This window comes from Jatropha curcas, chromosome 11 (genome assembly GCF_041381405.1).
Source record: "Jatropha curcas cultivar XTBG-Jc1 chromosome 11, XTBG_Jcur_1.0, whole genome shotgun sequence".
NCBI lineage: Eukaryota > Viridiplantae > Streptophyta > Magnoliopsida > Malpighiales > Euphorbiaceae > Jatropha > Jatropha curcas.
Genome location: NC_143161.1, coordinates 15,758,525 through 15,778,272, shown reverse-complemented (window position 1 = coordinate 15,778,272; position 19,748 = coordinate 15,758,525). Strand labels below are relative to the sequence as shown.

At 35.8% G+C, this 19,748-nt stretch overlaps 2 protein-coding genes across 2 annotated transcripts; both read left to right on the top strand.

The window, feature by feature from the left end:
* The first annotated feature begins 1,098 nt into the window (after positions 1-1,098).
* On the top strand, positions 1,099-9,850 carry LOC105638614 (Clathrin adaptor complexes medium subunit family protein). The gene is made up of 13 exons (XM_012222444.3): positions 1,099-1,425; positions 2,576-2,753; positions 3,096-3,186; positions 3,408-3,502; positions 3,687-3,776; positions 3,852-3,900; positions 4,006-4,144; positions 6,118-6,234; positions 6,584-6,674; positions 6,755-6,897; positions 8,263-8,377; positions 9,242-9,286; positions 9,363-9,850. The coding sequence occupies exons 1-13, from the start codon at positions 1,343-1,345 to the stop codon at positions 9,441-9,443; spliced, it is 1,317 nt and encodes a 438-aa protein (XP_012077834.1). The 5' UTR covers positions 1,099-1,342; the 3' UTR covers positions 9,444-9,850.
* A 600-nt stretch (positions 9,851-10,450) lies between these two features.
* On the top strand, positions 10,451-19,652 carry LOC119370062 (protein MAINTENANCE OF MERISTEMS). Its single transcript, XM_089716147.1, has 6 exons — positions 10,451-11,307; positions 12,276-12,399; positions 17,608-18,291; positions 18,390-18,563; positions 18,640-19,302; positions 19,399-19,652. The coding sequence occupies exons 1-6, from the start codon at positions 11,279-11,281 to the stop codon at positions 19,516-19,518; spliced, it is 1,794 nt and encodes a 597-aa protein (XP_089572273.1). The 5' UTR covers positions 10,451-11,278; the 3' UTR covers positions 19,519-19,652.
* The last annotated feature ends 96 nt before the right edge of the window (positions 19,653-19,748 follow it).

The window sequence follows — 19,748 nt, the reverse complement described above, 5'->3', positions numbered from 1 at the left end:
TTCACTATTCACAAATTCTCTAAATTCTCCAAAAATATTCCTTACTTACTTTCTACCTGTAAAAACCATGCATACATACTCCAAAAATGTTAAATAAAATATAAAACATAAGTAGTAATTTTTTCAGACAAAAAATAATACCAACTTCCGGACCGGTGGTACTATTCACAGACCGGTAAACTACTATTGAAACACAGGAAAAACGGGGCGTTACAATTTCTTTGTTTAATCTGTCTTGTGGTTGTTTCTTTGTTTATGGAAAAAACTCTTTCCACAATCCCTTCCTATTTAAGCATCAACAAGATAATCGATTATATTCATGATCGCGGACTTTAAAACCTAACTCTCTAATAGAAACTACTTCACAAGCATAAAAAGAACCAAACTCTACAATAAAAATCTACTAAAAAAACACAATGGTATCACATTAACCCAAAGACTTTTTAAGAATATTTCCTTTAAACCCTTTCTTGTTGAAATTAAGAATCATCATCGGCAAATGCCTTTGAGCCTAGGGCACCAGTCTTCTTTGGTAGAAAAAGGTTGTAAATATTTGGCATCACACCTCTATTAGCAATAATAACATAAAAAAAGAAGCTATTTCTTTGTTTAATTTGTTTGAAGACAGATTAAACAAAAAAAAAAAAAAAATCCTCTCTTTAGGTTTGAGATTAAGCAGTATTTGTCGTTGAATGGGAGTAAAATTTGTGAGGGAGAGAGAGTTTGAAACTGCAGTGAGTTTTTTGGATTTTAGAAGATAAATTGTTAGATTAGGGAAAAGCCGGCAAAACGGTGAGTTTTTGATTCATTGGTTAAGCTAACCTAAAGTAAATTAGTAAATCTCACACTAAATATTTCAATCCTTTTATTGTTTAGTTTTTAAATTAGGATGTCAATATTTCAATACTTTCATTGGTTTAATTTAAAAGGTTGTTTAAGATGATTTTGCAGTAAGTTCCAAAGTTGGGGGTTATTTTTGTAGTTTAAACCTATAGAAAAAAATTTAACACCGTCGTCAATTCTATAGTGCGTTTGAAGGAAGACCGAGATTTGCACGTGCCAGATGACCACGCGTGCTAAAGGAAGACCGAAATGTGCCATGGCTGACTAAAACTCTGTAACTCGAACGAACAGAAACAGCTCGCTCTCTGAATTTTTTTTTTCCTCCTAAAGCTGAGCCATCCATCCAGCTTCCACGCATCTCTAATCCTGATCAAGTATTTCATCTGCAAATAATAAGCTCTAAATCTCCAGATCTGTGTTGACCCATTATCATCATCATCTTCGTGACTTCTCCGTAATTGCTCGTTGATTATTCTGAGGTCGATCCACTGCATTAGCTATGCCGGTGGCTGCTTCTGCCATCTATTTCTTAAATCTCCGTGGGGATGTACTCATCAATCGTCTCTATCGCGATGATGTCGGGTAATCAACTCCCAATTACATTTCTACATGTGTTTTGCGCTTTATTCTTGTTTTGTTTTTCTTTTTTTTCTTTTTTTTTTTTTTGAAATTTTAGGAACCATGTTGGCGGAGTGCATTGACTGTTGTGAGTTGATTGTGATATTAGTTTATGGTGTTTTGTCTAGTTAATGGGTATTTTTTAATCATGTTCAAGAGATGAGTTTTGAGCTTAAGGGTTTATGTGGATAAATGTATCTGAATCTGGTGTAACGACTAGCATTATGCGTAGAGGGAAGATTTTGAGTAAATGGGTCTGCTTTTAATGTTGGTTGAGTGTGACTTAGAGATAAATCAATAGAATCTCTAAAACTGTATCTGGGGATTCAGTCTTTGTTTGTGTTTTTGGTTGGTGGAAAAACTGGTATTTGCTGTCCGGTAGTCATATCATTTGGAACTACTTTTGTTTGAGTTGTAGATTTCGATTTGTTACAGTTGTTATTAGTCCTCAATTGAATTATAAATGTTTGGCTGTATGAAGTGTTCCAATTGAACGATTTATACCTTTCATATCAAAATAAGGCCAGTAAAATTATTGTATTAATGACCTTGATTTACTCTATTGTTGACTGTATCATTTGTGATTATTGATATGAGAGTTAGACTGCAGTTTTGGTCCATTACTTTTGCCAAACGGTGGACTTTTGTGCTCCTAGTGCAATTTAGGCACATCAGGTTCACATCATAAATTGTAATAAAAGCATCAATTTGGCTCATGCCTGTTAGGCACAAAATGTTGTAATCCAGGATAGAAGGAGGAGCGGAACAGAGATAATCACTTGGCTCCATCTATGCAGATGGTTTTTCTCTTCTTTTGATAATTGGGAAACTTGGAGATTCAAACTTAAAACCTCATTTGGGTTTTACAGATGTGATACCAATTAGGCTTTGCCCTAGCCACTTACTTGAATGATATGTTATTTCTTTGAGGACACTTACTAAGAATCCCAATGTTTTTCTTTGGAGGCAGTGTCTCCTTTTTTCTCCCCAGATTAACAGTAACATTTGGTATTTCAGCTTCTTATTTCTCTATGAATAATTGATTTTGTTTCTGCTGCACCATTTTTGGTGGCCTTTTGTTTTGATGGGTGTTAACACATATAGTGTTTTTCAGTGGAAATATGGTGGATGCATTTCGAATGCATATAATGCAAACAAAAGAACTCGGCACATGCCCAGTGCGACAGATTGGTGGTTGCTCTTTCTTTTACATGAGAATCAGCAATGTCTACATTGTGATTGTTGTCAGCAGCAATGCTAATGTAGCTTGTGCATTCAAGTTTGTTGTTGAGGTATTAGTTGCTTCTTGTTCATTTTTTATTTTTGGGGGCTTCCTCATTCATACGAGGAATCAGTAATGAAGGCGTAAATCTTTTTTTGCTTTGAATAATTTGTTAGAATTTTAAAAAATTTCTGTGTGCTAATTTAATAGTTTTACTGCAAAGTTACGTTTGATATGGCTGTTGAATTTGTCAGTCATTCTAGTTCTTGCAAATGCCAAAAATGAATAAATTCTGGTGCCAATAATTCTCCTGGATACAATAATATTTCTTTGAGACATGTTGATTTCAAAAAGACAGAATGTCGTATTTTTTCTTAGTTGCTAATTGTGGCATTCTATGACATGGATGCAGGCTGTTGCGTTATTCAAATCATACTTCGGCGGGGCTTTTGATGAAGATGCCATCAGAAATAATTTTGTCCTGATTTATGAATTACTGGATGGTATGTCATTGATATACTTTTTTAATGATACTCTGTTGCATATTAGCATTTTTGGTTCTTTCTTTAGATTTTTTTTTCTTATGTAATTTTATCTATTTAGAGAATCTGTGCATTATGAAATACTTCTTTTGGTCATTATGAAAGGCCATTCAGTAAGTGTTGTTTCAGTACTGGATCATTACATAAGCAATGAATGATTTGCATCTTGCTTGAAATTGCAGAGATTATGGACTTTGGTTACCCACAAAATCTGTCTCCTGAGATTTTAAAGCTTTACATCACACAAGAAGGAGTTCGCTCACCGTTTTCATCCAAGGTTAGATGTTTGTTTCAAGAAGAACCACAACACTTCTTTTGGACATTGATTTTCTATTTTATTTGAATAATATCAATATGACATGACTGTAAAAGTTAATTGATTGTCTTTGTCTTGTGTTTTTGATGTCAAATAGTCTTTGATCATGTGTTTCTTTCTCTTTTGCATTGCAAAACCAAAATAGCCTACAGATAAACCAGTACCTAATGCAACTTTACAAGTCACGGGTGCTGTTGGTTGGAGGAGAGAGGGCCTTGTTTATAAAAAGAATGAGGTGATTCATTTTGCCCTGCCTCTCACTTAATTGATATTTAGCTGTCTTCTGTATTTTGACATTCATGCCTTGCAGGTTTTCCTGGATATTGTGGAAAGTGTAAATCTTCTTATGTCTTCAAAAGGTAGTAGGATTTTTTTTTTTTTTTTGTCCTGAAAAAGAAAAGCTCCTCTCCTTATGTTTGGTAATCTGTGACTTGGTTTATCCTAAATGATTTTTGTAATTATAGGTAGTGTTTTGCGCTGTGATGTAACTGGGAAGATTCTTATGAAGTGTTTCCTTTCTGGGATGCCCGATTTAAAATTGGGATTAAATGATAAAATTGGCCTCGAGAAAGAGTCGCAACTGAAATCCCGTCCTGCTAAAAGGTACATTTTCTTGCTAAATAGCTATCATCCTTCACAAGTTACCTTTTCTTGGCTGTTATTCTCTTATTTATCAGTTGCTTTTCCTTGCTTAATGCATGTATCCATAATTATACTTTTTTGTTTTTCATATCGGTTGATTGTGCTGATTCTCCAAAACGGCGCTCTTTATGCATGATTTTCTTCCCTTTCTTTGTCCTATTCCTTCTCTTTTCCTCACTGAATTTTGAGCCCAGATTGCATCTATAGCTTGTTGCATCTATACAGTAGTTTTGTTTCTGTTGGGTCATTCTCCTATCTGTGTGGCACCCAAATATTTTTCTTTGGATGAACAAAGCCTTTTAAAAGTATGATTAGTCCATAGTGATTAAAGGCGCAAGGCGCAATAAGGCTCAAAGGGCTCTTGGAGCCTGCGAAATGAGGGGCAAAAATGAAAAAAAATATATAAAATAACATAAAAAATGTACAAAAATTTCATATCAACAGTATAACACATATAAAATTTTAAATCACACCATTTAGTAGACATTAAAAATTCAATTTTAATAGAACAATTTTACAACAGGCCACCTAGGGGTATATGTGAATTTTACAGTAGATTCACCATTCAGGACCTTTATCAAACATGTCCTGAGATTACCCCTTAACAGTAGGTTTTAACCAAAATTTTCTTTTGCACCTAAGTTTATAACTGAAACTCAAATTTAAATTCAATGCGTAACCCAAATCAAATGCTATGTGATTCAACTTTAATCAACTAAACCAACATTTACAATTACAATTTTAATTTATAGTATAAAAAGTGATCAATGACTCTAAATTGTATCTCAAATGATCAAACAATCAGGTCATAAATTCTGACAAAATTTTGGCACCATAACGGCTATATTTTAAGCTATTGAATCAGAGAGAAGAGAGAAAATTATAGAGAAGGGAGAAGAAGCAAAGCACGGAAAAAAAAGCAAAAGAAACAAGAAAAAGGGAGAAAAATTCAATCCTGATACATACCTGCTGCCTGCTGTAGTTGCACTGTAGGATTTTTTCTCTGTTTTCATTTTTTCTTTCTTTTTTTAAGTAGAAAGGTATAGTTGAATATAAATAAAACTCATCAAACGACTTAAAACTATTTTTTCTGCATATGTATTATTTCACAAAACAATTCAAACTAGCATGTGTATCATTTCTGCATTGTTATTTCCTCTTGGAAAAGAAAATTACTTGTTCACTTAAATACCGTTTAGCTATCCTAAAACCACTTCTCTGTACATAACAATTATATGGAGCCAAGGAACTTCACTATATAGCCAATTTGACAATGCTATCTTTTATGTTTGGATAGGAAATCATTTGAGAGTTAATTAAATATTTTTGCTAATATTTTGAAGCTTATAAATTATCTTGCAACATTAATCCACTGTTGTACTTCCTGGACATTTTAGAACTCTTTTCATCTCATTCATAAATTTACAGAATCAATCAAATTTGGTCTTCATATGAACTTCAATCTTTTTGATTGTGCTTAATATATTATTTTCTTGTCCAAATTTCCTTCAGAAACCTTGATGATTATCATTTCTTTTGTAAATTCTGTTTGTTTTTATAGATAATTTTATCTGGGTTTCATTGATGTTAAAGTCTACTGAATCTGAATAAGGCTTCAAATATCATAGACTAAATATGGTCTGCTATATTTTTTAGTAAAAGGCTTCCGTTTTTTACCATGACAATTTCACATTGATCTTATGTGTGGTAATTTTTCAAAAATATTGCGTATGCATTTTTCCACTCTCTCTTGTTTTGCTTAGTCCTTGTGTAAATCTGTATTAGCCATTTTACAGTTTATCTGTAATTGCTTTGAGATTGAACCTGTCTTGTTCGGTATGTAATCAAGTGACTCATAATTTGCATCTTATTGGTTTTTTACTGGGAGATGTTATCTTCATGTTGCTGTAATAACTTTATCTTCTGTTTTGCAGTGGCAAAACAATTGAACTTGATGATGTTACTTTCCATCAGTGTGTAAATTTGACAAGGTTCAACTCAGAAAAGACAGTTAGTTTTGTTCCACCAGATGGTGAATTTGAATTGATGAAGTAAGAACAGAAATCTTGATCCTGATTATGTAGTTGAAAATTTAGATTATTCATTAGTTTGTTGTATGGTTGATCAGAGATAGAGTGCAGAGGCAACTTAAGAATATGTGATGAGAGTTTCCATTTGGAAGTTCACTATTAAAGGCCCTAAACATTTTTTATACTTTACAATACTTATTATTAACTACTTCTATCTGTTGTTTTCAGTTGATTAATAGGTTTTATTAAGAGATTATTAATTGTCTTAGTTCACATCTTCCAATGTATAATACTATCTTATTTGTTAAGAGTTGTCACATTTTTCTCTTAATCTTTTGACTTATTTAGCTGTCTGCTTATTCACCTCTAGGTATCGTATCACTGAGGGAGTAAATCTTCCATTTCGAGTGTTGCCCACAATCAAGGAACTGGGTCGAACACGAATGGAAGTGAATGTTAAGGTGTGTAGTTTTACATCTTCAAGCTTGCCATGCATTAGTATTTGCAGTTATTCAGTCATCTCATTTTGACTAGTTTTCAGGTAAAGAGTGTATTTGGTGCCAAAATGTTTGCACTTGGAGTTGTCATCAAAATTCCTGTACCCAAACAAACTGCTAAAACGAGTTTCCAAGTGACATCGGGTCGGGCAAAGTACAATGCTGCAATTGATTGCTTGGTTTGGAAGTGAGTTATTTGCTTGTTTAATTTTGAAATTTGAATTCCATGGGCTCTGTTAATGTTTTGAAATTTGTCCATTTACATTTCAATTTGACCAAACTTTCTTTTCAAACACGAATTTGCTGAGAAATGACCTCTATTGATGGTTTCACATTTTTAAGCTAGCATGATATCTTGATGTAGTTTTATTTTATTCAATCTTGTTAGTTCGTTACTCATTTATTTTGTTGGAACAGAAAAATAATTGCTTAGCACACCACCCTTGATGCATCTGCATGTATCAAATAACTCAAGTGACCATTGATTACCAGAATTGATCTACATGATCTTGCACATTGGACCTCTGCCAAGAATTGCTTTGCAATCTGAAACCAGATTCACTAAAAGGAGATAACATCTTTCTCAATGAGATCAATGGCTTTCTTTGAATCAGTTTCTAAAACCTGGCCAAGGTTTTGGTTCTGAACCAAAACTGAACAAAACTGGTCAGAATTGAACTGGCTGGAAACTTGCTAGATAGGAACCAGAAGCTGAACTGATTCAATCTTTTCCAGTTCTGGTTCTAATTCTATGAGAACTGGAGCCAGTATGGTACTGGAACTTGTATGGTACTCTGGAAACCTCTTCATTCCAAATTGGAACCTTGGCCATTATTCTTTTAATTAAAAGAACTATTACAAATTTATTAAGGTATTAGTTAAGTGCAAGCCAATTTATTTATTTTAATTTTTTATCTCTATAGAAATAAATATGTAATTTCACAACCAAGAATACTTAATTCAAAAATTTTTAAATCATTTTTAAAAATTTAATATTTTTGATATAGGTTCTTGTTCTGGTCTTGGTTTTGAAACCTTGGCCTGGCCTCATCCCAGTCCTGTCAGGACATGTGAAATGATGGGATGTAGATAATTGGTAGGAAAAACAATTGATCAAATTATTCTTGAAAATTGAAAGTGTTGTCTTCTAGTTAAAGTTAGTTAAACTCAATCCAAAACTTATATTTTGTATTTCTAGCAGTGATGGTATTGGTCCAATAGGGCAATAATATCACATAAGTTGGGTATCCTTTGGCATTCATGTTTTTTGGTATCCTGGCACGGATTCTGGTAAATGAACTCTCACTAGTACTTTTAGTAACCCATAGTTAGTTTTATCAGGTAAGTTTGGTTCCTCTAGGCATTCATGTCATGTTTTTTTCAGTTATTAGGCTCCCATTGAAGGTTTGAATTTGCAATATAGTCCTTGAGATGATTCCTTTACCACTGAGCCAAAGCTCATTAGATTATTTCCATATTCTGTTGTTTTAGTTTCTTCATCATATTTGTTCGAAATGTTGTTCCCTAATTAAATGTTCTTGCTGTTGTTTAGGATAAGAAAATTCCCTGGACAGACTGAGCCAACCTTGAGCGCAGAAGTTGAGTTGATTTCTACAATGACTGAAAAGAAGTCTTGGACAAGGCCACCAATTCAGATGGAGTTCCAGGTGCCTAATCTATTATCCCTTGCTATTAGTTATGCTGAATTGGGTTAGTTTGAAGCTAACTCTATTTCCATGAATTATACTGGACAGTATTGTTGATCTGTTTGATACAATTAATTGTAACCCAATGTTATAGCACCTAAATAGATTTGTTTTTTGGTGAACTTTGTCTGCCTTGGTTACTTGCTGGTAAAAGAATTAGGAAAAGAAAAAAAGGGTCCTTTGATAAAGATAAAAAGTTATAGTATATAATGTGACAAGACTAAGTGTTGTGGAATATAAAATATATACTACGGTAAAATAAAGTTCTAGTTGAGAAAAATAACCTGTGGTTTAGTCTTTGATACTGTTGCAATACAATTATAAAAAGAAGTTCTAGGATAATGTGATGAGATTAATATTTGTTGAATGCAAAATATATACTACAACAGAATACAAGTTGAAGAAAGTATCCTGTGGTTTAGTGCTTTGAAACTTAAGGGACTTAGTTGTCAACTTAATACCATTTCTTACTAATATTGTTAAATTTATTATAGTATCACAGTATATGAAACCAAATGCTTGATTAATGATACTTATTCTATGTTTTTGAGGGAAAAATTGTTATTTTTTTTTATGATGCATGGGCACAATATTTCTATGATTTTAACAATGCCAAAAGAGTAATAAATTGACAGTGAATTGAACCTTACGGTGCTGACATGTAGCAATTTTCATCTTAGGTTGATCAAGTGTCAAAGCACTAAACTATGCATTTTATCTCAACTTTTCCCTAGATTTTAACTACTTAAATTACTCCATATTATTGTATAAACTATTTTTGTTAATCTTTGAAGGGATTAAAGTTTTGAAGCATTGTTGTTGCAGGTTCCCATGTTTACGGCATCTGGTTTACGTGTTCGCTTTCTCAAGGTCTATACTATGACCCTTAAGTTTTGTACTTCATTTTGCCAAAAATATCCCACTTGACCCTGTATACTTTCTGCAGGTATGGGAGAAGAGTGGGTATAATACAGTTGAGTGGGTCCGCTATATCACTAAAGCAGGTTCTTATGAGATTAGGTGCTAAAAACATTGAGTACATGAGTGAAGTATTGGCTTATTGCAATGAGATCAGATGGAGATTGAATACTTTGCTAGCCATTCTAGCCAAGTTGCAAGGAATCATTGCATAGATTGCATTTTGTCTACAGAAAAATGTGCAGCTTGTCATGTTGATTATTTTATTGTAATCTGTTATGTTGATTTTTTTTATTGTAATCTGGCCAGTAGCAAGTGTTGTCGGTATTTTAATTTGGAGTGATTGGTTTTTTGCTTTTAAAGATAGTTCCTTGTTAGAGCGTGATGATTTTTTTTTTTTTTTTTCTTTTTACCGTTTTCATTTTTGATATATAGTGTTATTTTCGTTTTGATATGCTACTGTTTACTGCTTCTTGCAGAGTTTGTTTTTGTTGTAGTGATGAAATTGTTTATCCAGATTGTATTGAGTCCTTATTTATAGTTTTCTTAATTCCCAAATTATGCAGGAATGAGAAATAAGATGTATCATTTAAAAAAAAAGAGCAGAAAAAATAAATTGATCTTTAAATTATAATCAAATTAAAATATGAGGTCTAGTCTTAAAAATTAATTATGAGGTTATTAAATTATAAAATTATTAGCATTTTGGTTCTTTCGCTCAAAGAAGAGGATGAAAGTGTTAATTAAAATTTAAGTTAGGGATTTCATAAATTATAATTTAGAGTTTAATTTCTCATCAATTGATAGTCAAAAAAATGAAATTATTAGTTGAAAATTTTATAGTTAGTTTTTGTAAATATAAGTTTTTATTTGTTAATTTCACTGTAATTTAGGGATCAATTTTAATTTTTTGAAAAAACAATTAAAAAGAGGATATAGGAAAAATGGTCTTGCTATAATGACGCGAAGTAAATTCACATCACTGATTTATATAAAAAAAAGCTATTTTTGACAATATATTTAGGTTTCTACATAAAAATGCCTTCAACATTTATAATTTTAACCTTGTATTCGAACATTCCAACGCTCTCAAAAGATCCATGATACATCTAAGGCTTTATTTTTTTATAGCTAATATACTCCATGTTTGATTGATAATTGTTTTGCGAGATACACGTCGTGCCGTGAGTGAGTTGACAATCGGCATGTTAATTAAGCCACAATGGTGCCACATCACAAGTATGCTCTCACTTTCTCTCTCCTTAACCTTCAACCTTTTGTTCTTTTACTCTTCTGCAACAACACCATTATTAGGATTATTACCACTGCTCCTATGTATTGACTCATCCCTTCTGATATGTCACCTGCGTCGATCTTCTTCATCGTGACCTTTATTATTTATTGATTTATTTGTTTGTTTTACGGATTCGAGCCAAATCAGGAACGATAGAGATATTGGGGCGGGAATGATATAGGAAGGGAGAGGAGAGAAGAGACTGTCAAATCCAAATAGGGCGCCGATAGATAATTCGGCTCGCTCATGCATTCGGATGCTTTTAAATTATTATCTCAATATAGTGGGGCCCACAGTATAATTTATTATCTCTACTTGGAAAGGGCTATGCTAGGTATACGGTATGCAACAATAAAGGGTAAAATGAGTAAATGCAGCAATGATTTATGGGGAAAAAAAAGACAAGCTTAGTGTATCGCCCTCTCTTCATCATCTTAAGCTCATCTTGGGCGGCCATTGGCATGAATTATTTCTGGTTAAAACAAATAGAGGGGAAGAGGGATTGATTGTAATCGTAGCATCAACAAGTAATTGAGGGAATCAATAATCGATAATATTGACAGATTTGAAGAGGGGAAGATCGATTGGTTTGTAGAACAGTTCAGCTGGAAGAATTGATTGAAGCTAGGCGAGGAAGCAACTCATCCACCATGCCCCACCGTGCGAGAAAAATTAATCGGTAAGTGAATTCTAAATTAATAAAACTTTGAAACTAATTTGTTGTCATTTTTGAATTGGCATTGGTATTGGTATTGCATGCCACAGTCAGTTAAAGCCAAGAAATGATTTTAAGCCAAATTGATAACTGTAATTGTAAATAAATTAGGATCGTGTTTTTTCATTTATATTGTTTCCACAAGATCCATTCTCACGTTTATATTCAGAATCACTGTCAACATCAATTTTGAGAATCAATTTTTGCATAAGGTTTAAATTAGGTTTATATTACTGTCAATGTTATATTAATGTAAGCCTTACGCTTATATTAAATTGTTTATATAATAAGTCTAATAGTATACATTTTGAGTAATTAAGTAAAAGGTTATATTACTGTTAATGAGACGCTTAACAGATGACAGAAAATCTTGATATCATGGAACATGTTAGCAGATAGGATGAATCATGTTAATTGGCAATTAAAATCCAAATTCTGTCAGTTAAAGCCAAAAAATGAAACCAAAAATTTTATAGTAACTAAACATGCAAGTTTTGAAATTACACTAAAACCTTAGTGATTTTTCAGAATCAATTTTCAGAATTAATTTTTGTGTAAGGTTTATATTAAGAAACAGAACCAGTAGACATTACAGGCTCACATTACTGTTAATGTGAGGTTTATATTAGTAACTAAACATGCAAAAAAGAAACCAAAATTTTTTAGTAACTAAACATGCAAGTATTCAAATTTTTTATTTTTTTAGTTTTGAAGGGGTGTTGGATTTTAAGCAATATGTTAACTTTCATTTCAAGACTAATATGCTTATATTAATTTTATTAAGTATCAATTTTACGACTAATAACAACATCCATATACTCTAGCCTCCTAGTTGGCATTTTAAGAAATCATTAAGTATAAATTTTATTAAGTGAGCATTTTTCAGTAAGAGTAGAAGGAGTTAATCTAATAAACTGCTTCATGGGTTGCAGAGCTACAAACCCTTTGGACCGGACAAAGGAAGATGAAAGCAATAGTAGTAATTGCATTGACATGCCAATTCAATATAATGTTGGAAGAAGGCATGAGTCACGAACATCCTTAAACTCGAAAGAGGTAAGAGTTAGATTCATAATATTATAGTTGGTCAATTCATTAGAGGCACTAAATGCTAATATTCGTAAATTTAATTGTATGATATAGAGTCCAAATGTGCGATGTCAGTCTTTAGCGTTTAGGGCATTAGTAAATGAAATGACTAATTGTTGACGCGTGTTTTTATGACCCCGCCTGATCCAATGATGATACGAGGATGTGGAATGAATGGGTTAATGCTATCTAGAAGTCTTTTAATCCAAGGATTTAAATTAAAAATGATGTTGCAGTTGCGTCACGCAGCTATAGCTGCGTCACGTAGCTATATTAGACTACATGACGTTTTTGTATTAAACGACATGTAGTTCTGGTACAACAAGTAAGCTGCGTCACGCAGCTATGCTCTGTGACTTACTTCTATAAATAGATCTTTTTCTCACGTTTGAGACAAGAGGGGAATGATTTGGAAAAACCCTAAAAACATATTGGGCGGCCACATTTTCCTGCAGAGGCTCTTTTGAGTTCGTTTGAAGGAAAATAGCCATTAGATATCAATTTTAGGTGAATTAAATCAAAAAAAAAAAGAGAGAAAAATTCAAAAGACAAAAGAAAACGAATTTGAATCGAATCCTTGGAAACAAAGCTTCTGAAGACCTTAACTATCACTTGTTAAGACATTCAATCCGTTTACAATCCTCAATCTGAGGATTAGGTAATCTCTTTACCATTCGTTGTATTTTTTTTTTTTTTACTTATTTTTGCGATTTTAGTAATTTAAGCTTCATTAAATTATATTATGTTCATATTTGGCCATTTTATGAGTTTTTGAATCATATTTAGATAAAAAAAATGATCTCAATAAATCGTTTGAAAACAAGCTTGGGCCAGAACAGCCGCATCACGCAACTGTTCATACAAGAACAGCTGTGTCACGCAACTGTTCATCCAAGAACAGTTCCGTCACGTAACTGTTAGTTGTGTGACGCAACTGTTTTAAGCTTCCAGAGATGATTTTCATTTTTCAACAGATCCATCACGAGGTATTGTGAACCCTCCCCCGAAGGCAAAATTATGCTAGAATGAGGTATGCTCACATGTGTGTTTTATGAAGTCGCCACCTAGTTTATTTTTATAAGGGAAAACTAAGAAAGAACCCTAAATGACTCCAATTTTAATTAACCAAGTCTAGATTAATTACCCCAAAGTTTAAGGCACAATCTACGAACCCGAGGTGGATCCCGAGACTATGTCATGCTGATTAACTAACTTAAGTGTAAATGCCTTGCAAGGTAAATTGATGCAATTGGACCAGTAAAGTGTTTTGGTGATTTCGACTTGCCGCTTAGAGTTGAATCCCGAACGTGCCTACGTACTCTCGTTTGAATGAGAGATCAAAGCTGACGTAGTTCGATAAAGCCTATTCAAAGGCATTTTGAAGGGGTATGCTTCATGCATGAGTGTGTGCATGCTTCGTGCATTTTTTTAGGCATTTTTGCCAAAGATTGATTGATTTTTTGTTTTAGGCATTTGTTGCCAAAAGGTGTTTGATTGGGCAATTTATTGCCAAAAATTGATGTTTGGGCTATTTATCGCCAAAATGGTTGATTAAGGTATTTGTGCCAAAAGTTGATATTTGATTAGGCAATTTGTTGCCAAAGATTGGTTAGGCGATTTGTCGCCAGAGTGATTGATTAAGGGCATTTGTACCAAAGGGGTTTGTTCGGCGATTTGTCGCCAAAAAGTGGTTATTTGAATTATAGGCAATTTGTTGTCAAAAGCGATTGATTAAACCGTAGGCAATTTGTTGTCAAAACGTGATTGATTAAACTGTAGGCAATTTTGTTGCCAAAAACGTGATTGATTAATGCTTTTAGCCATAATTATTGATTAATTGGACTTTTAGCCGAACTGTTCGAAATAAAGGCAATTACACCGTAGTTATTAATTAACTAAGTGTGAACCCCTCCCCCAAAAATAGGCATATAAATGCATATGACTAAGGGCAGAAATGCACGTGAATGTATGAGTCGCCACCTTGTTTAATTATTTTAGAGTAAACTAGGAAAAAACTCTAAGTTGACTCCAATTTTAATTAACCTAATTACTAGATTAATTATCCCAATGTTTAAGGCACAATCTTCGAACCCCAGGTGGATCTTGAGACTATGTCATGCTGATGAACTAACCAATGAATGAATGCTTTGCAAGGTAAAGGATGCAATTGGACCAATGAAAATGTTTAAGTGATTTCGACTTGCCGCTCTGGGTTAAATCCCGAACGTGCCTACGTACTTTCGTTTGAATGGAAGATCAAAGTCAACGTAGTTCGATAGGCCTTTTTTAAAGGGCTTTGAATGGGTATGCTTAATGCATGAGTGTGTGTATGCTTTGTGCATTTTGTTTAGGCATTTTGCCAAAGAATTGATTGATTTGTTGTTTTAGGCATTTGTTGCCAAAAATGTTGATTTAAGGCTTTTAGCCAAAAAGATTGATTTAGGCAATTTATTGCCAAAAATTGATGTGATTTAGGCGATTGTCGCCAAAATTGATTATTTGAAGGCTTTTAGCCAAAATGAGTTAATTTAGGCAATTTGTTTGCCAAAAGGTGTTGATTGGGCGATGGTCGCCAAAATTGATTGATTTAAGGCAATTTATTTGCCAAAAGTGATTATTTGAAGGCTTTTAGCCAAAATTTCGATTTAAGCGATTTGTCGCTAAAAATGGTTAATCTTACTTATAGGCAATTTGTTTGCCAAAAGAGATCAATTGAATTGCAATGTAGGCAATTTATTGCCAAGAAAAACGTGTTTAATAAGGCTATTTAACCACAATTATTGATTAATGTGAACCCCTTCCCCAAATATCATAGGCATGTGATGCATATGATGAATGAGAAGAAATACACGTAATGTGTGTGAGTCGCCACCTTGTTTAATTATTTTAGGGTAAACTAGGAAAAACCCTAAGTGACTCCAATTTTAATTAACCTAGTTACTAGATTAATTATCCCAATGTTTAAGGCACAATCTACGAACCCGAGATGGATCCCGAGACTATGTCATGCTGATGAACTAACCGATGAATGAATGCTTTGCAAGGTGAATGATGGATTAATGAAATGTTTGAGTGATTTCGACTTGCCACCCGGGGTGAAATCCCGAACGTGCCTACGTACTTCCGTTTGAATGGAAGATCAAAGTCAACGTAGTTCGATAGGCCTTCTTTGAAGGGTTTTGAATGGGTATGCTTAATGCATGAGTGTGTGTATGCTTAGTGCATTTTTTGTTTAGGCATTTTGCCAAAGAGTTTGATTTTTAGGCATTTGATGCCAAAAAGTGTTGATTTTAATGACTTTAAGCCAAAAAGATTGATTTAGGCAATTGTTGCCAGAAATGATTAATTTTTAGGCGATTGTCGCAAAAATGATTGATTTTAAGGCTTTTAGCCGAAAAGAGTGATTTAGGCAATCGATTGCCAAAATGAAGTTGGTTGGGCGATTGTCGCCAAAATGATTGATTTTTTCGGTTTTAAAACCCAAAGATTGATTGAGTTTTAAGGCATTTTGCCAAAACTTTGATTTAACTGTAGGCAATTTGTTGCCAAAACATGATTGATTAAGGCTTTTAGCCACAATTATTGATTAATTGGACTTAAGCTGAAAATTGTTCGAAATAAAGGCAATCATACCATAGCCATTGAATGACTAGATATTTTAAGCCAATATTGTCGGACTTAAACTTTGATACCACGATTATTAATTAACCGGGCATTTGGCTTAATCATATTTTAATTGAGGCAATTTACATGCCTATATGATGGTATGAATGCATTTATGCAGTTGTAGAATTTTTAGGAGTAGAAAAGAAGCATGCATGAAGTGCTAAGATTAAATAGGTAAAGTTTGACTTACGTACCTGATTTAATCGTCGACCGCTTCTTAACTCCAGGTTAAGCTCCTCGTTAAGGGAATTAATTTTAGTTTAATTTTAAGTGACCAAGTATCACAAAAATAAACTAAAATTAAAAAGAAAAAATGCAAGAAAGCAGTAAAGAATGGCAAAGAGCGTAGGGAGAAGGAGCGTCCGTCAACACGGACTGAGTGTCTCAAAACGGAGCCCCAGAGCCGTCTTTTATAGGAAAAAAGTGACCCCAAGCGCCCCTGCCCGCCTTCAAGGGCGGGCGTGTCCGCCTGGGCTGGGCGGGCGTGTCCGCCTGGGCTGGGCGGGCGTGCCCGCCCTAGCTTAGGCGGGCGTGTCCGCCCAAGCTGGGCGGGCGCGCCCGCCTGGCTTGGGCGGGTATGCCCGCCCATGTTGGGCGGTCGTGCCCGCCCATGCTGGGCGGGCCTGCCCGCCTAGCTTGGGCGGGCATGCCCACCCCTCGGGCGGGCATGTGTGCCTTCTTTCTTTTTCTTAATTTCGTTCCGGAGGCTTTTCCGGGAGTTTCGGACCTCCAAAAAATATTCTGAGACCAGTTCCATGATCCTCGTAATTTTTTCGGACATTTCAAGTACCATATTGGCACACTTCCGGCGAAATTTTTGAATGACCTTCGGTCTGACCAGACTGTTTGCAGTCCGAAAAAAAGTGGCTCTTTGAGCCTCAAAATTTGAGTATTCACAGCTGCCCCCCACCGGCGACCATAAAATGATTTATGGGAGTAGGTGGTTGTATGAAACACAAATTTTGTAGGCGAAAAATAGACGCGTCCAGAAGACCCGCCTTTTGGCTCCTTTTTTTCTTCTATAAATAGCTTAAACTTTCATTTTTCACTCATTTTCATCCTCTTACTCTAAGGCTTTCTCTCAAATTCTCCCAAATCTCTCATCATGGCTTTCTCCGATTATGGTAGCGATGAGGATCTGCTGGAGTCTCTGGAGATGTCTTTTAGTGATGTCGATCTCATGGCGGATGCTGATACTCACGCTTCTATGATCGGCGTCTTTGCCCAGGTACGCTTGCTTTGTTGGCATATTATTTTAGGCCTAATTGTGATCTTGGGCCTTAGGCCGAAAAATAATTTTTTTTGGGCCTTAGGCCAAACTGTGATTCGTGGGCCTTAGGCCAAATTGTGATTTCTGGGCCTTAGGCCAAATTGTGATTTTTCGGGCCTTAGGCCAAATTGTGATTTCTGTTTGTGCTTACTATTTTTATTAGTATGCATACTAGGAGGGGATTAAGATATCTTTTAGTTAGGAACCAAAGGATAACCTTAAACTATTTTACCTTTTAGGGTGCATACATTAGGCTGGACGTAGGCGAGTCCTCAATTGCTGAGATCCCGTTTGACATACTTGATCATAATAACCCGATCGGAGCCATCATTGGCCCTTCTCACCTGGACTTCTTAAGAAACCTCGAGCTGGGTAGGCAGAATTATAAGAGCCTACTGGGTGCGTTGGCTAAGAGATGGTGGGACACCACCAACACTTTCCACTTCTCTTGGGGTGAGATGACGATGACCCCGACCGACTTTTCATTGATTTCTGGGATTCCTTTTGGTACTCGGCCGATCGTGCTATATGACGATTGGAGGACTGCGGTCACCCCCGACCGAATGACGGAGCTGATAGGGATTGACCTTCCCCGGATTGTTAGGCCTAGCTATTCTACTCCCGATCTGAGTGTTTCGAGGCACTGGTTATCTCTCCAGGCCCCTGACATTTATGCCAGACATAGACAGGGAGAGCTAACGGCTACTCAGGTAGCTAGATTCACTCTGTTGCTGTTGTTTGCGTCATCTTTCTGGTCTAACAGAAAAGAGAAGTTTAATCCCTCTATTCTGAAGAGTTTGGAGGACTTGGCCCATCTTACTGAGTACGACTGGGCCGGTGCTATTCTGAGCCGCATGTATGATGATATGTGCGATCTGAGTCGAGGCCACTGTAAGCTCAGCGGGACCTACTATTTCTGGGAGGTAATGTAAAGAGCATATCCTCATTCTGTGCTGTCTTTTCCCTTTCTTTTTTCCCTTTTTTTTTTTTTATTACTGATCCATTCCTTCGTTTTTTGCAGACTTGGGCTTTTGAGTATTTTCCCTACCTCCGCCCAGAGCTGACTCATACTGATCTTGGGCTAGGGTTGGTACCTTTGGCTTGGAGATGGTACCGAGCTAATCACCAGTCTGTTCTACGCCAGAAATCTTTAGGGGATTTGCGGAGCTTCTTCGATACTTGTACCATAGAGCAGGCGAGTACCCTCTTAATTTCCCTTGGTCGTGCGAAAAAATAAAAGATTTATTGACACATTTGCTTCCCTTACACAGGCTGAGGTAGGGGCGATGAATACCCGACTCCAACGTTGGACTGAGGCTGATCCCCATTTCAGGCGATCAGAGGCTCTGTCTCGACGGCGGTTTGTCTTATCACATCCTGTTCTGAGACGTTATTACCTGGGCGAGCGAGTGCACTTCCAGGTTAGGGGCTGCCGCTCCGTTCCTCTTCCTCCTCCTGAGGACATGCGAGCGGGCAAACAGATGGTTCTTACAGATGCCCATACTGAAGGTATCCCACATATGGAATTGATCCGGGGTGGAGATTATGATGAATTCTGCCAGGTGTTTCTGATGCGGCCCATCGGCTCTAGGCTTGACAATCTCCCGAGGTCGACCCCTTTCCAGCCGCTCGGCACCCGTTCCTCTCGGGCTTCAGGCTCCTCGGCCAGGACTCCAAGAAGGAGGCCTACGTCCCATCCTTCTTCTTCTACTCCGGTGGAGGGTCCGTCTCGAGCTGGCCCCAGCCATGCGGCTGGTGCCATCAGGATTCCCCAGGCTATTTCAGAGGCTACCAGGCCAGTCCATCCGGGCTTGGCCAATTTGCACCTTCCATACAGCATTTCCTATTACACTCCTGAGGGTACTTCATCTCTTCGAGAGGTGTCCCTGGAGCGCGTGAATCGCCTGGCTCTTCCTTCTGATGGCATTAATGAGGTAATGACTGATAAATCTCTAATAAAAAGGATTTATAAGAGATTTGTATGCATATTGACTTATATATATATATATTTTTTTTTGTGTGACTTCCAGGTGCCTGACGGCTTGATCAGTCAGATGATGGAGCTAATCCTTGGGATGCAGGAGGAACTAACTTCAGCTTGGACACTGCAGGCCTTTGACGACCGGAGGAGGAGGAGGTCTCGCCGCTGATAGCTGCTGGACTTCCTTGCTTTCCTTTATTTTCTTTCCTTTTTATTTTCCTATACCGAATCTTGGCCTGTGTTTCTGTACTTAACTTATTTGTACCTGCATTTGATTAATACTGAAAGTATACACATTTATTAGATTTGAACAGAAGAGAAAATCCAATTTTTTTAAAAAAAAACTTTACCTCCCCTCTTTTTTTTTTTTTTTTTTTTTTTTTGACACCCGCCTGGGAT